Here is a 16,282-nt window from a genome sequence, read left to right on the forward strand (position 1 = left end):
TTCACCACTTCGCCAGACTCATTTTTCATTTAGATCCAAATGTTTTCTTAGCATTTTCATCTTTTAAAAAGTTAAACAAAAGGAACTACCCAGGGAACAAATGCTACTTGCAAATTTTTTCAAAAAGTTTCTACCACAATCATTACTTCCTTTTTGATTAGTCTTTCCTCTTTTTTTATGACATTCATTTTTCTCTTACCTGTTAAACCAGACGTTTGAAAAAGCACATACTCCCTCCACGCAAATAAAACATTACAAAATACACAGCTTCCCTCTGCTGGCCAAAACAATACTTACATCTCAACAAACCTATTCAAACCTCAATTCCAGAACCGAAAAACACTTAAAAAGTACTTCAGTTAACTTTAAGATATTCCCAAAACAAGGTTACAGTCTCCTTGTAAGTTATTTATAAAACTTTTTATTTCCTTTATGTAAAGTGTTTATGTAAAACAAAACTTTTGTGTTAGAAGACTAAACACTCATTTTTTTCCACAACAATCATGCATCATAAGTGTTTTGCTGGAAAACACTCAAGGATTCCAACACTTAAACTTATTATAATGCGATAATGCTTTATTTGGATAAATTAATAATAACAATTAATCAATGCATCAGCACAGATTATGTGCAGACTGTAGTAATGAAAAACTGAAATTAGCTTTACTACTAGACCCAAATACAATTTCTGTCATATGTGATTACAAATTTAGATGCCTGTCATTTGTTTTTTTTACTGTTCAGTAAAAATTAGGATAAATCTTACCTGGCTGAACTCTTGTGGCTTGCAAAAAATACTTCAAAGCTCTTTCATAATTGTTCTGGTTCTCTAAAGCATGACCAACATTATTCCAGAGTTTGGCGTTATTTTTATTGACCTTAAAGAAGAAATTAAGAAATATAAGAACATGTTGAACTTTAAAAATCTTCCAAGTAAATGCAATATTGATCTTATCAAAATGTGCATATCTCCTGTCAACAAACCAAAGACCTAAAAGAAAGATTATGCATGCATTCATATCTGAACCAAAATCTCTTATGAAAGAAAGTAAAACTGTTATTTAAGATCCTGACAATCAGATAACATTAACCTACGTGATACACAGGTAACAGTTTTACATTAACCAAAGCTTATTGGGAACTATATCATTATTTAGGTTATTGATTGAATAATATCAATTCTTGGTGCAACAAGGAAATTAAATCTGTCTTCTAACAGATAACATGAATTTGAAGAGGTAGATCATGCCTAACCTGTTAGATATCTTTAAGGAAGTGCAGTAAATGACTTCAGGGCACAAGACATAATAGGCCTATATTTGGACTTAAAGAAAATGTCCGTGCTAATGTTTGCACCCAAATACAAAAACGTGGTTAAGAATGTACTCATAGTAGAAGTTACCTCAGACTGGAGTGAGAGGATCATGAGTGTGGGAACATTTCTATGCTTACTTTTTATAATTTACATCAATTATCTAAACTCTGGTATAAGAAGTAAACAGTTGGTATAAAAATAATATGCAAAGGAACAAGTAATAGATTTATTCCATGCTGAAAAGAGAAAAGAGAAAACACAACATTTTTGCTATGAATCCTTCTTCAGGTGTCACACCAGAAGAAGTCTCCACAGCCGAAATATTGCGTTTTCTCTCTTTTGCAGACTATACATGCTGTCGCAGCTACCCACAGTGACGCAGTGAACATTACACTGACTGTAGTCAACTTGTGTGGCAGTAGACATATGACATAGGTAGAAACCTCCTTTTACACAAAAGTGCTTTCAGTATAGATTGAAGACGACCTTCTCGTTTAGAAATACACTTACAAAGGTCTCAAACCAATAGTTTTCCGTTGCCATAAACTAATATGAAGAATTTGTTTCCTAACAGGACAACACAAGACCACAAACTGCTAGAATTACATTGGTACAACTTGCAGAAAACAATGTTAAGGCTATTCCACAGTCATGTTTCTCTCCTGACTTGAGTCCAATAGAATGCCTGTGGGACGTTGAAATCAATAATGCTATCAAGTGGAGAATCTAGCCAGCTGGCTGTAGATGGACAGGAAAAGTGGTAGAACATAACAAAGCAGTCTATCCAGAGGTTGGTCAGGACTACGTGTCAGGGCTGCCAAGACTGTATTAATGACCAGGAAGGTCGTAGTCAACACTAATTGATTTTTACTGTGTTTATCACATTTCATATTGTAAATGTATGATTTGTTAATCTTTTTGCACTTTTTTTGTATATTTAATATGTTTGTTTAAATCCATTATACCTAAGAGATGGTTTACTTACATGCATCAGAATAATTATATATACATTAGCTATGACATATTGCATCCAAAGTACCAGTACATCTGAGAACTTCTCAATTCCAAACACAAAATATACCTCTCTGCTTTGAAAAAAGGGACTTCCATTACCAAGACCTTCCCCTCAATATCATGTAAATGAACACATTTCTCTCTAAAAAGTATTTAATTCCACCACATCTTATGTTCAGTGTATGAAACACTGACTATAAATCAAATTTGTCCTGATGGTTCTAAAACAAAAGTTACTATTGCCATAGTAAATAATTATGGCAATTATTCAGAACATGAAAAAGTAAAGCTGCATTTGAAAATGCTGAAAATTCTTTGTAAACTGACAAAAATTATAAAAATCACTGAGCTATACCAGTCCTGTTTTGAATGATTAACATCCTGAACAAAAATGTAACTGGGTATAAGAGTTCAGGATATGTGTATACTAAATGAACAGTACATTTCAACTCACTGTAAAAACAAATTAGGCAGAGGACATTTGCGGATAACAGTGACGGCAGCTGAACACAGAGGTTCTGCTCAGGTCACCTCCACTCCCTTGAAAAAAAGTATTTTTATCCAACAACTCTTGTTTTCTTTATATGAAGGTACCACACTGGCATGTTCTTCAAGCTGTCAGTAATCATTGTGTTAAAAGTTTTTATTTATAAGTATTTATTTAATAACACTTTAACACTTAAGTACTAAGTGCTCTAAGTACTACCTACGTAAGACACTTGGAAACAGCTTAGAAACTACAAACAATATTGTTTGGCCTCCAGCTAAGAAACACGCAGGCTTCTCTTGATTACGTACATCATGCTGTACACTGCAATTATTGTGTACATATGAATGTAAACAGTTTTCCAAACATGAAACGGTATCAATGTTTCAGTTTTACTGGTTGCGTACAATTTTGTACAACAGTGACAGGAGCAACTTTGACCATGAATAAAACCTACATTTGCTTTTGAACGGAAACGTAATATGAAATGTGCTTCCATCATTATAGGTGGCTTTCACCACATTTAGAAGACATGCTAATGGACAGGTACATTTTCCAGATGCTCTGAATGAGTCCCTGTGGAATATAATTTTAAAATGTCATAACATTCTGGATTGTACACAAAATAAAAGTTTCCACAAAGATGACACATAAAACAGTAACAAAATATAGTATTAATACTGTAATATAAATGTAAACTGGATATATAATTATATATTAATTTCATGTTGCAAATCTGCTTTACTTCTAGTATTCGAGCTTTATGAATACAAAACCCGTATTTTACTTAGCAAGTTAAAGCAAACACTGCAAGTTAAAGTATTGTATACCTTTAAAGCAGAAGTGAACAGCGTGTACTCTGACTCCCAATCCCAGTTTCTATGAACTGTTTTGACTGCATGGGATGCCAGCAGAATGGCCACACCAAGCCAGGCAATGTTTTTCAGATTACTATAATCAAGAAAAAGGGAAAATGCAAAAAATACATTTTTAAAAAATATTAATGTATCCCTAAATGTAAATAGACATCACCAAAACTGATTATGTACTGTATAATACTAATGATCTAAACCCTGTATTACACTAAGTTCTATTCATGTTACAAAATGTAATTGTCTTATTTAACAAAAAGCAAACAAATATTTTAAAATTCTCTTTTCCATTTGTATTGTATTTCAAACTGAAACAACAAGCTGAGTTTTCTAATGTACATTCTTACAGATTTGAGAAGAAATTAAATGTTTTGTCCTCTGAGACTCTTATATGAAATCAGTCTTTTTGCATTGTAACCTGGGCAGAAGCAGACACTCTGGACTTTGAAGAAAAAGAAAAGCCTACATTTACGAAGCACAGTGTACAGAAACCAAAACAAAGTTCACCTTGCAGACATCACTTTAAAACTTGTAATCTTCAAGTTACAGGGTCTATTATGGACTATGCTATTTGCTATAAGGCAACCTAAGTACCTGATTTTTACTTTTTACTATGGCAAATACCATTAAGCACTAATTTTAAAGTCTCGCCAAAAATTGTATAAAAACTATTTTTTGATAATGTGATGGAACAGTTAAGGTTCACCAAATCAGTGGTGTTGGGAGGGAAAAAATAAATCTGGGCATAATAAATTAACCTATTACATGCACTCAAATGACAAAGAAACTTTTACTTACCCATTCTGGGCAATTTTCCTCCATCCATGTGCTACTAAAATACAGAAACCCATGCTGGGAACATAGAGGACTCTCTCAGCCACAACAAAACCCACAGGAAAAAACAAATTTGAAGCTGGAATAAATGGCAGAACTATCAAAGATAGCGCCTAGACGACAACAACAACAACAAAAAAAACGGATTAGTTTGTGTCTTTTGTGCCCTGTAATCACAGTATACAGAATATTTTTACTTATGATCATAAATAAAAAATCCACTGATTCCTGATGTAAGTGAGCATCAAACTTTTGGAATTGATGTTCAGAGAAGGTAGTCTTTGACATTTGTTTCCAGTGTATGCTTGTAGAGGGTACGGGATTCTTAGAAAGAATAAGGCAGATTCTTGATTAAAGGCGCTTTCATAAACCGAATGGATGAATGCAGTCCCTAAAAATATCACAGTAACGTGTATCCTAAGAGGTAAGTGTGCATACTCACTAAGCTCAAAAAAAGTCAATACATTTGGATTGAACTTGTATAATGCAAAATCAAGCCAATACAAGTGAAGTGTAATAAATCCAGATTACAATACAACCAGAGTATTCATTAATTTCTGAGGATGACTATTCCAAATATTTCCTCATGCTACATCCTAGAATGTAATTTGTTAAAGAGCACAATGGTTTAAATCTGGAACTAATACAGATCCAATACTGCATATTAAAAATCCAAACACAAAAAAGTAAAAATTTTATGGGCCACCAGAGTTTAAATAACATGGTGGACTACCAAATATAGCACATTTTTATATTACATGATTTGTAATGTGCCTGTAATAGGTCTATGCATGCTTTCTGGGTGAACTGTTAATAACACATGTATGCTGGTATTTCACAAATTTGAGCCTTCCAGGACATCCAATACATGCCATTTCAATGAAAAACTTTGTGGAGGTGAAAACTCTGGACTTCACAGTGAAATCTATGCATCTCTACAACTCTACACTCTATGTTGGACACTCCCTGAAGAACAAATTGCTGAAGCAAGAGACGCATGAGATTTAAGTCGGATGCGGTATCTTTGATGTGTGCCAATAAGCCTGTCCCAGCAGGCTCAGGGGCCACAATGGTACAGGAGACACCACACTGCCAACATCAACAGAGAGCTGTTGATCTGGTACTACCAGTACTAGCCTCAGCAAGCCTGTTGAACCGCAACAGTCAGGTTTACCTGCACACTGCAGAATGCTTCAGGCAGTAAATGATTACATTTCTCGCAAAATAAAGTTGCTAAAACATTAAAGAAGAAGATGAGGGCAAAACAAACCAAGAATAAATTTGAAATATGCTGAATTTAAAAGCATATTAAATATTAGTCATTACAAATGATGAAAACAACTATTCATTTCTGAATCAAAACAGAGTTGCCTGGTTGCATCAAAAAGTCAAGCAGGAAGTGGAAGTTCTGTGCATGGTAAACTTTTGAACCTCCTGCTGCAGCTAGTCACATCAGGATTATGTCTGGTTAAAAAATGAGTTTATTTTCATATTTTGAGTATGTTCTACCCATTTAGCCCCACACACTATAGCAACCAGCAAATATGTTAATACAAACATTTACTGTATGTACCTAGTTAGCCCAATAGAATCAATGTAAATGTCAAAGAACCATTGGTGTTTTTTTATATCAGGTACGGGGATGAACGATCCATCCAATTTCTAGCCACTTCACCCAATTCAGGGTTTCAGGGTGAGCCAGAGCCAAAGACGTCAGGGTACACCCTGGACGGGATGCCTGTTCATTGCTGGGTACATGAGGACATAGACCCTCGCACACCCATACCAGAGCCAATTTTCCCAGAAACCAATTAAACTACCAGTATGTTCTTGGACAGCGGAGAAAACCAGAGCACCCCGAGAACCACGCTGAGAACATACAAACCCAATACCAGACCCGGAACTTAACCTAGAGCCCTAGTATCGCAAGATAGCAATACTAACCACTGTGCCACCATGCCTCCAAGATGAATTATCCATTGTTCCTAATAAGGTAACAGTTTGAGAAAAGACTCAAGGCAATCGGCAGAAGGGCCAAGCCAACAAGTATGAAATTATGAAGATCAGAATTCAGCTATTATTATACATACGCCTGCCACTTAATATCAATTACGAAAAAAGCTATTTGTCATTTGTTTGAATAGAAAAGACAGATGCATAATGGGTTTGTTTACATTTCTCATCGGAAATAACAGAAAAACTCATTAGCCACTCTGTCACACGGTTCGACAATTAATTGATGGGAGCCTAGGCATAGCACATAAATAGTGTAAACTAAAATACTTCTTTGAACCAACTTGATATTTTGTTTTCCTGTGGTTTTAATTTTGATGAACAAATCAAATTTCTATATGCAAGTTATAATTCATATTCATCCCCATTACTATGATGTGAATCATCCATCATTTTTCTAACCGCTTTATCCAACACAGGGTCATGGGAGAGCTGGAGCCTATCCCAACAAGAAATGGGGACAAGACAGTATACACCCTGGACAAGACACAAACACACACACCAAGGCCAGTTTTCCCAGAAGCCAATTCATCTACCCGTACATCTTTGGACTGTGGAAGGAAACTGGAATGCTGAATTAACACGGGGAGAACATACTTCATGTGAACCAGTCCCAGCACCCAGACTACAGCCCTTCTTTGCTGCTTCACTACAACAAAGGACCAAGACTGGCAGGAAACCGGACAATTGTCAGAAATATTAGAAACCTATGTTCACTGTAATTTAACTGTAAGGCTTCCAAAATACCTGACTCTTATGTCCACAACTAGTGCAACATACATATTCTTAATTCTTCTTCTTCTTCTTTTTCACAGCCTTAGTCCCAGACTGTCCTGGGGTCGGCTGCTTCAGTTGCTCTTCTCCACTTGTCTCTATCGAGCACATCTTCCTCACTCACTTCACATACCTCCATATCTTTTCTCACACAATCTATCCATCTCTTTCTAGGCCTGCCTCTTCCTCTGTTACCTTCCACCTCAAATTCCATTACCCTCTTTGTTACTTCCTCAACGTCCCTCCTCATGATATGTCCATACCCCCATAACCTCGCCTCTCGCATCTTCTCAACCACATCCACCACCCTACATCGTCTACGGATTTCTTCATTTCTGATCTTATCCTTCATTGAAATCTGCAGAATCTATCTCAACATCCTCATTTCAGTTCTTCTCATCAAGTTCTCCTCTCTCTTTCCAACTGCCAAGCATTCAGCTCCATATAGTAGTACAGGTCTAATCACAGTCTTGTACATTTTGCACTTTAACTTTATAGGAATTTTCCTGTCACAGATTATTCCAGTTATTTCTCTCCACTCGTTCCATCCAGCTTTCACTCTTTGTTTTGCTGCCTCCAGTGTTTCTCCTCCCTTTACCAGTTTTGATCCAAGGTATTTAAAGCTATCAACTTGTTTCAGTTTTCCTCCATTTGTCTCCTCAACATTGGTCATAGTATCTCTCTCCGTTACCATTATTTCAGATTTTTCTGCGTTCATTTTCAGTCCACCCTTTTCCAGACTCCTCTGCCATTTGAACACTTTCTCCTGTAGTTCTACTTCTGAATCTGCCATCAGTGCCACATCATCAGCAAAGATGAGCTCCCAAGGCACTTCTGTTCTTACCTCTTGTCAGTGTGTCAATAATGTTTATGAAAAGGAAAGGACTTAGTGCTGATCCTTGGTGTACTCCAACTGTGATTTCAAACTCTTTTGTCTCTCCCCGTTGTGTTATCATCTTCGTAGTTGCATCTCTATAGGTTGCTTGAACTAACTTCACCATGCTTTCTGGTACTCCTTTCTTCCTCAAGCACCAATACATCACCTCTCTGGGCACACGGTCATATGGCTTCTCCAAGTCCAGAAAGGCCACATACAGCTTTTTCCCTTTTAGTGTCTTCTCCTGTAACTGTCTCATCACAAAAATGGCATCTGTTGTGCTTTTCCCCGCTGAGAATACAAATTGTGAGTTGTGGATCCTGACTATCTTCCTGAGTCTTTTCAGGATTTTCAATCCATGTTCCAGAAGTTTTATTCCTCTATAGTTTTTACACTCCATTGGGTCTCCTTTCTCCTTGTAGATGGTAACCATACTGCTTTTTGTCCATTCTTCTGGGATTCTCTCTTCCTTTGCAATATTGTTTAGCAATCTCGTCAGCCACTGAATCCCCTCTTCATCGAGGTTCTTAAATACATATTCTTAATTATCTGAAGCAATACAGAGATCCTTACATTTTTATAACAGCACATTTACACATCATCTGAGTAACATTATACTATTAGCCTTCATTGTTAATTAACATATAAATTATTCTTGGTCAGTAATGTATTACTTTATATAGTTTAAAGTATGAGAGAATAATACAAACACCTTACATAACCACCCATTTAATGCTAGTATAACAATTCTCATTGGTTAAATATGATTTCTCAAAGTTAATAGTTGTTGCTGTAATTATGCTCTGGTAAATTATTTTAAAAAATCTACTTTTTGGTAAACCGAGCAACCGATTATCAGATTTTCTCTATATCTACTATAGGGTGGCAGAACTTTGTATGATAAAAAATATGATTGCATCATTAAAAATAATAACCTGAGTATAAAGTAATATTAACCAAGAACACAATAATTGTAATCAAATATTTTAACTTATTGGATGCAATGTGTATAATTTGGAGTCCTTGCCTTTATAACAGCTATCTAGCAAACAGTATGAAATGCTTGTTAAATGAATTCACACATAGTGATTAAAAATCACTGTAGTATTCACACATAGTGTGAATACAGGGAGGACGTCAATCTCCTTACAACGTGGTGTGAAGACAACAACCTCACCCTCAATGTCAGCAAAACCAAGGAGCTGATCGTTGATTTCAGGAAACTGCAAAACAGACATGCCCCTATCCACATCAATAGGACTGAAGTGGAAAGGGTCAGTAACTTCAAACTCCTTGGTGTCCATATCACCGAGGACCTCACATGGTCTCCCAACGCACTTGTCTGATCAAGGAAGCGCAACAGCGCCTGTACTTCATAAGACAGTTGAAGAAGGCTTAGATATCTCCCCAGATCCTCACTAACTTTTACAGATGCACTACAGAAAGCACACTGACAGGTTGCATCACCGTGTGGTATGGCAACTGCAGTATTGCTGACCGCAAAGCCCTACAGCGGATGGTGAAAACTGCCCAGTCCATCACTGGGGTTGCTCTCCCATTCATCCAGGACATTTATGACAGACGGTGCTTGAGGAAAGATCTAAGCATCATCAAAGACCCCACACACCCCAGCTACAGACTGTTTGACCCTCTACCATCTAGAAAATGGTACCGGAGCATTCGGGCCCGGACTACCAGACTCAGAGACAGTTTTCACCCCTGCACTATCAAACTATTAAACTCTCAGCCTCCCTCACCTACGATCTGAACCTCACAGTGCCTTCTCTCTTACCAAAACTCAAACATACATTGAAATCTACCTCTACCTCACATCTCAAGAAACTCACTCCCCATAATTTTCTATCCTTTACTTCATTCTGTTGATGTATGATTTTGCACATCTGATGTTGTTTTGCACATTACCTGTTGTTGTTTTGTACATTGCCTGTTGTCTCTGTCTTTCTTTTCTTATACAATTGTATTGTTGTTTTTTTTGTACTTCTTATCGTATGAGAGCTAGCTAAATAGCATTTCGTTGACAATAAACTTGAACTTAAATCCTTTTTGTGTTGTATAAAAAAGGATGAGCAGGTTGGCATTTGTGTTTTCTTGCTGATTTTGGAAAGGCTGTACCATGAAGGTGGAACCCTAACACTAACCCACTGAAATTCCAGAGTATTCTGGCCAATAGGAAGGGACATTTTTAAATGACAATGGTGATACGATACATAAAAATCATCAAACACTTATTCTTAAACTTATTTAAGAGTACACAGACTTTGCAGCGCATTATCTAACATAATCCTAATGTTCCCTTGTAAAGACAAACATTCTTTGATAACATGAATGACTGCAGGTACAGAAATACAGAACACAAATTCACTACCTAAATAATATAAATATGGATCCTAATTAAAAAAAAGATCTTTGATCTGTACTACTTTTAATGTTTAATTAAAAAATTACAATTAGTTTACCACTTCAATGATGCATTTGCTTTTACACCAACTTAAGCAATCACTTTTCAACTAAGATCTTGGTTACTTTGTTACCCACTAGCCCTTGAGCCAAATAAAACACAAGCAGCCTGATATCAAAATGTAATGGTCTTAAAACGTTTCTTTAATGGTTCAGACAAATCCCTTGGTTTTTAAAGTGTAAGAAGGGAAATGTAATACTAATTAAGATTAATCTCCTCTCCCTGAGACAAATCATGAGAGCATAAACAACGTTTGTACAAGTTCATAAACTCTATTTAGCTTACAAAAGGAAGCTATTGCAGCACTATTTCATATTATTTCAGGGCAGAATCACAGCGAGTTTCACAAGATATAAGATTAATGACCTTCCCATTAAAAAAAAAATTTTAAAATTGAAATTGAACTCTTGATATTCAGAGCATAAAAATTAAAATAACATTTTTTTTTCAAATGCTACTCCAGATGGATTTTATAACTCATATTTTACATTCGTTAAACAAGAAGGAAAGTTAAATGCTTTTTAATACACAGTGCTGATGAGGGAGACCTCCAATCACGCAGTATGATAATCCATGGATTTACATGGTTTTAAGAATTTAAAGGAGTATTAATATTCTATGCAGCATGAGTTTCTTCCTAGGTTAAATTGGTAAAGAATTTTTTCAATACTCATTCTAACCTGCTGCGCAGTGATGTGAACAGAGAATAATTGCAATGCTTTGCCATGTAGGTGCTACACTTCACTGTTGGTATCCTGAAATAAAATGCTTTAGAATCCTTATAGATGAGAAAGCACTATTCAGTTAATATTCACTAACTCATAATTATTAAATATAAATGAATTTTAACCAAAGTTAAAATAATATAAATAAATCCACATATTTCTGATGTTTTATTTTTACCATTACACATAAGTATCCTAGAAGATGTCACAGTGTCAATATTGATACATTAAAGGTTAAATATAAAAAATAAAACTAATGTAACAACATGCATTGGGCTGTGTCATCATATTACAGGGCATGTTCTGCTTTGGAGGATAAAATGAGAAAGAGTTAACGTTAAAAGCACTGAGCTCAAACATTTTACATTCACTTTTTGAACCTTACCATGATAACAGTTTTTGATGAGTTCTCAGAGTATCGGAGACTTTGATACACCATCATCCCAAGCAAACAGTAGAAGGATATGGTGGCAAGATTTCTGACATCCAGTAAGGACTCAACTAGTGGAATAGTACCCATTGTCCAATCACAACATAACTCGGATGGGTTCAGGAGTAGCCAAGCATTAACTGGCAAGAGGTAGTTAAAAGTCAACTGCCTTGTAGGTGTTTGGCTAACAGCCGCAGGGTTATCAAATCTAAAAAAAGAGAAAAAAGTGCACCATTAAAAGAAATATACCTTATAATAGAAAGTTACTACAATTAAACATAGAGGTAGTATATTTTGTCACTTAGATGTTTTATGGTTAGGTGGCACTCACAAACAAATCAAATTCATAATTATTGCACTCCACCACCACTAGAAGATAGCACCCACCTGGGTTACAAGTAGTCAGAATAGTGTACGTAAAGACTCTGATTAATGGCACCACTAAAGAGCCAAGTGTCACATACTGGGGCATTGGTTTAAAAATCCTGGACCGGGGGGAAGTGTCACCTACTGAGTCCTATCCAGGTGCTATCCAGAACCAGTCTAACTACATATCTGAGATCTGACAAGATCGGGCTACAAGGTAGTAAAGCTGCTGCCAATTACTTGTCCTTTTCATCATTTATCTTCATGTCTCAATTGCTGGGGCCGCAGTCTAAAGTTCAACTTAAAATTCTAAAGATATAAACGAATACACTTTCTAATTTGCCTTGTCTGTTGTATGAAGAACAACATGAATTCACAGATATAACTTCCACCATGAGATCTTTATGCTTTACAAGACATTGTCTGCAGGATATTTGGAAAGGGATTAATTTGTTATGCACAAAAAAATGTATTGCACAACACAGCAGAATACAAGATCATGAAGAGAACGGGTCTGCATAAATGGAACCAGAAAAAAAAAACCTGTTAGACTGATTTTGTCATTGAAACCCTTGAAGCAAAACAAAATAACAAACAAACATCACAGATTTATATTTTAGTATACTCAGTTTGGAAAATAAACAAACACTTAAATCTGAACATTTTATGAAATACGGAACATGAGGGTATACAGGAATCTACATATTGCCACTTGATCATACATGACTAGCAAACACTACTACATAAAATCTGAATGACGTTTTAAGTGACACTGGTGTTTGTTTATACAGCATTGTGAAACCACAATACTAGCTAAACCTTCTAACCTTGCGAGAGCAATAAGGACATATCAGACAGGAATTAGAATACTACTCAATATCTAACAATAGGTGGAGATCTCTTCTCAGATTATCCCATTTCAATAGAATACAGTTTACACAGATTAAATGTATCTGTATTTTTAACTGTAAATATTAAATGTGTAAACTGGTAAACAAATTTCGAGTTTGCACTGAGTTTCAGTCTGGAGTTCTGTATTTAATTTCTAGCAAAATTTGAACTGGTGTTAAAAGAGATGTGTAGAAAAATGTACTTATTTTTTCAGAGGTATTCATTAATGTTTCAAATTTTGTGTCTGCTCTTAAATTTACATAATTCCAAAAAAATAACCAACAGAATGAGTTTTCAACTCTGATCCTGTAGAGTTGAGTTTTTCAGCAGCAGCATCTGTGAATTATGTCTCAAATAAATTAACTAGTTTAACATTATTGGGAAAGATTAGGAATTTGAATACTGTTTTGACACGGTACAACCAATATGTCAGTAAATGAAAACTGGTGACACTTGTGTGTCTAAAACATTGACAAAGGTTTTATTCTAATTCAAACCAAATATCACAATACTTAGTGGAAAACCTCTTCTAATTCAATAACATCTGCACACTGTGTAATATTTTATCTACAGCGGTGTGAAAAAGTAAGTACACCCCATGAAAAGGTTTGTCTTTTTTACATTTTTGGACAAAAGGATATTTGATCGCCATTTCAACAAAACTGATAATATCAGTGATAGATAAAGGTAAACTAATTAAAAAATCACATTTTGCACTTATTTGTACTATTTAAAGTGACAGAACTGCAATTTCCTTGTGTGGAAAAAGGTAGTACACCCCTACCTTTATCATTGCATCAAATGCCTAAAATTAGAATCACCAAAACAGGTGCAAAAGATTAGAACATCACTAGAGAGTAAATTGGAGGGCGCTAGCTTATATAAACATCAGAAACCTGTGGTCTGGTTTGGTCTTAGCAATTGAGGTGTGTTGCTACATCATGCCAAGATCCAAAGAGCTCTCTGCAGCCCTCAGAAGAAAGACTGTTGATGCCTATGAGTCTGGGAAGGGTTTTAAAGGTATTTTAAAGATAATTTGCAGCCAATCACTCCACTGTCCAAAAGATCATCTACAAATGGATACAATTTCAAACCACTGGCAATCTATCCAGGCCCGGTTGTCCGACCAAATTCAACACATGCACTGACCGAAAGATGCTGCAGGAAGTCTCCCAAGAACCCCAGGATAACATCAAGGGATTTACAAGCAAGTCTTGCCTCAGTCAATGTCAAAGTGAACTATCCGAAAGAAACTGCACAACTTTGCCCTACATGCGAGGTAAGGAAGGAAGAAGCCTCTGCTCTCAAAAAAGAATGTAGATGCACGACTGAAGTTTGCCAGACAACATCTAGGTGAAGATCAGGACTATTGGAACAATGTGCTCTGGACGGACGAGACAAAGGTAGAGCTGTCTGGCCACAATGCCAGACGTCATGTTTGGTAAAAACCAAAAACTGCCTTTGACCAAAAGAAGCTCATACCAACTGTAAAGCATGGTGGTGGACGCATTATGGTCTATGGCTGCTTTTCTGCCTCAGAGCCTGGCCAGCTTGCCATCATGGAGTCAACCATGAATTTCACATTGTACCCAAGAGTACTTGAGGAAAATGTGAGGCCATCTGTCAAAAAGCTGAAGCTGAACCATAAGTGGACCTGGCAACAAGACAATGACCCAAAACACTCAGGCAAATCCACAAAAGAATGGCTCAAAAAGAGTAAATGGAAGGTTATGGAATGGCCAAGTCAAAGCCCAGATCTTAACCCACATAGAAATGCTGTGGGCAGTACATGCAAGAAAGCCATCAAACATCATACAGTTGAAGGTGTTATGTTAGGAGGAGCGGGCAAAAATGTATCCAAGTCAATATACAGTAGGAGACTGATAGACAATTACAAGAAAGGCCTACAAGAAGTGATTTCTGCCATAGGGGCCAACACTAGCTATTGAAGCTAGGGTGTGTACTTATTTTTTCCACAGCTGACAATTGCATTTTTTTACTTTTTGTGTTGAATAAATGATTGCAAAGAATAATTTTCATTGATATTTGTTAATTTAGATCACCTTTATCAATATTGTTGAAATTAAGATAAAATATCCATAAATGCAAATATGTGGAGAAACACACACCTTTTCATGTGGTGTACTTACTTATTCACAGCACTGTATTTACTACTTCTGGTGATTGTGCATCTCTTTTAAAAGCAGACTTCTAGAAACAAGTAATACTCTATCTGAATAATTCAGCTGTATAGCTATGTTTGTTTAGTGAATTTATAATTTTGTGATATTAACATTATTCTTACCTGGTAAACACAGGCAGCTGAGATTGGATAACCTGCACCCTTATAATTACCAATAATAAAGTGCTGATAATGAGAACAATAAGCTTTAATAATGTTTGCAGAATGGAATATGGAAGACCATCTTTTCCTCGCAGAACTTGAAGCAACGTGTCAACCAACATAGGCAAAGTAAACTGAAAAAAAGAAAAAAAATATGACTACAAAAATACCACACATTTACGTCTGGCTACCTATATTTACACAAACACAGAAGAATGCTGTGTTAATAAATCACATGCTCTGCTTCTGATAACCTAAATGTAATATATGTAAAAAATAAATATAAATATTATGTCTTTATATAGCTATTATATAGCATATTAATAAAAGTTTGATTAAAAGTTAGAATGTGTTCCTTCGTGTTTGATGTCAAATCCATTCTCAAAAAATGCAGATTCCAGCTTTATTAAGACTTCTCAACTTCCACAACATAACACAGAATGGAAATTTTTACATTTGATCAATTTTTGCTCAAAATCAAATATTGCAGCCATGTGACCTATATGATATGTTTACTCTCACATCACTTCACAAAGGCCTTTAACAAACTTGTCAAATTTGAGGAATTTTCATCTAGGATTTGGAATTTCAGATGGATTTAAAAATAACAACAGGGAAAAATATCTAAAAAATAAAGTCTTAATTTTTAAGTTTGACCTCTGTACTTAATTTATGATAATTCAAAAATAACCACATAAGTAAACCTTTAATGTAACACCTTTCTTTTTATTTTGATATACATTATTTTTACAGTTAATAACAAGCTGATGACGCAAGAAATGTTAAACCTTCTTTAATGTCTGAAACGTAGTAAATGCTAATGGCTACTTCTAATCAATTAAGTAGTAACCCTAGAGTTTA

General features: G+C 35.6%; 1 protein-coding gene across 6 annotated transcripts in view; it reads right to left on the reverse strand.

Moving 5' to 3' along the window:
• tmtc3 (transmembrane O-mannosyltransferase targeting cadherins 3) overlaps positions 1-16,282 on the reverse strand; it is a 54,606-nt gene that overhangs the window by 21,846 nt on the left and 16,478 nt on the right. For all 6 annotated transcript variants that reach the window (XM_006633551.3, XM_015352797.2, XM_015352799.2 and 3 more), the window contains 5 exons: positions 15,383-15,555; positions 11,776-12,028; positions 4,487-4,635; positions 3,647-3,767; positions 767-878 (listed from right to left, as the gene is read on the reverse strand). In XM_006633551.3, the coding sequence (XP_006633614.3) occupies positions 767-878; positions 3,647-3,767; positions 4,487-4,635; positions 11,776-12,028; positions 15,383-15,555 (808 nt within the window). The remainder of the gene's footprint in view (positions 1-766; positions 879-3,646; positions 3,768-4,486; positions 4,636-11,775; positions 12,029-15,382; positions 15,556-16,282) is intronic.

This window comes from Lepisosteus oculatus, chromosome 7 (genome assembly GCF_040954835.1).
Source record: "Lepisosteus oculatus isolate fLepOcu1 chromosome 7, fLepOcu1.hap2, whole genome shotgun sequence".
NCBI classification, from domain to species: Eukaryota; Metazoa; Chordata; class Actinopteri; order Semionotiformes; family Lepisosteidae; genus Lepisosteus; species Lepisosteus oculatus.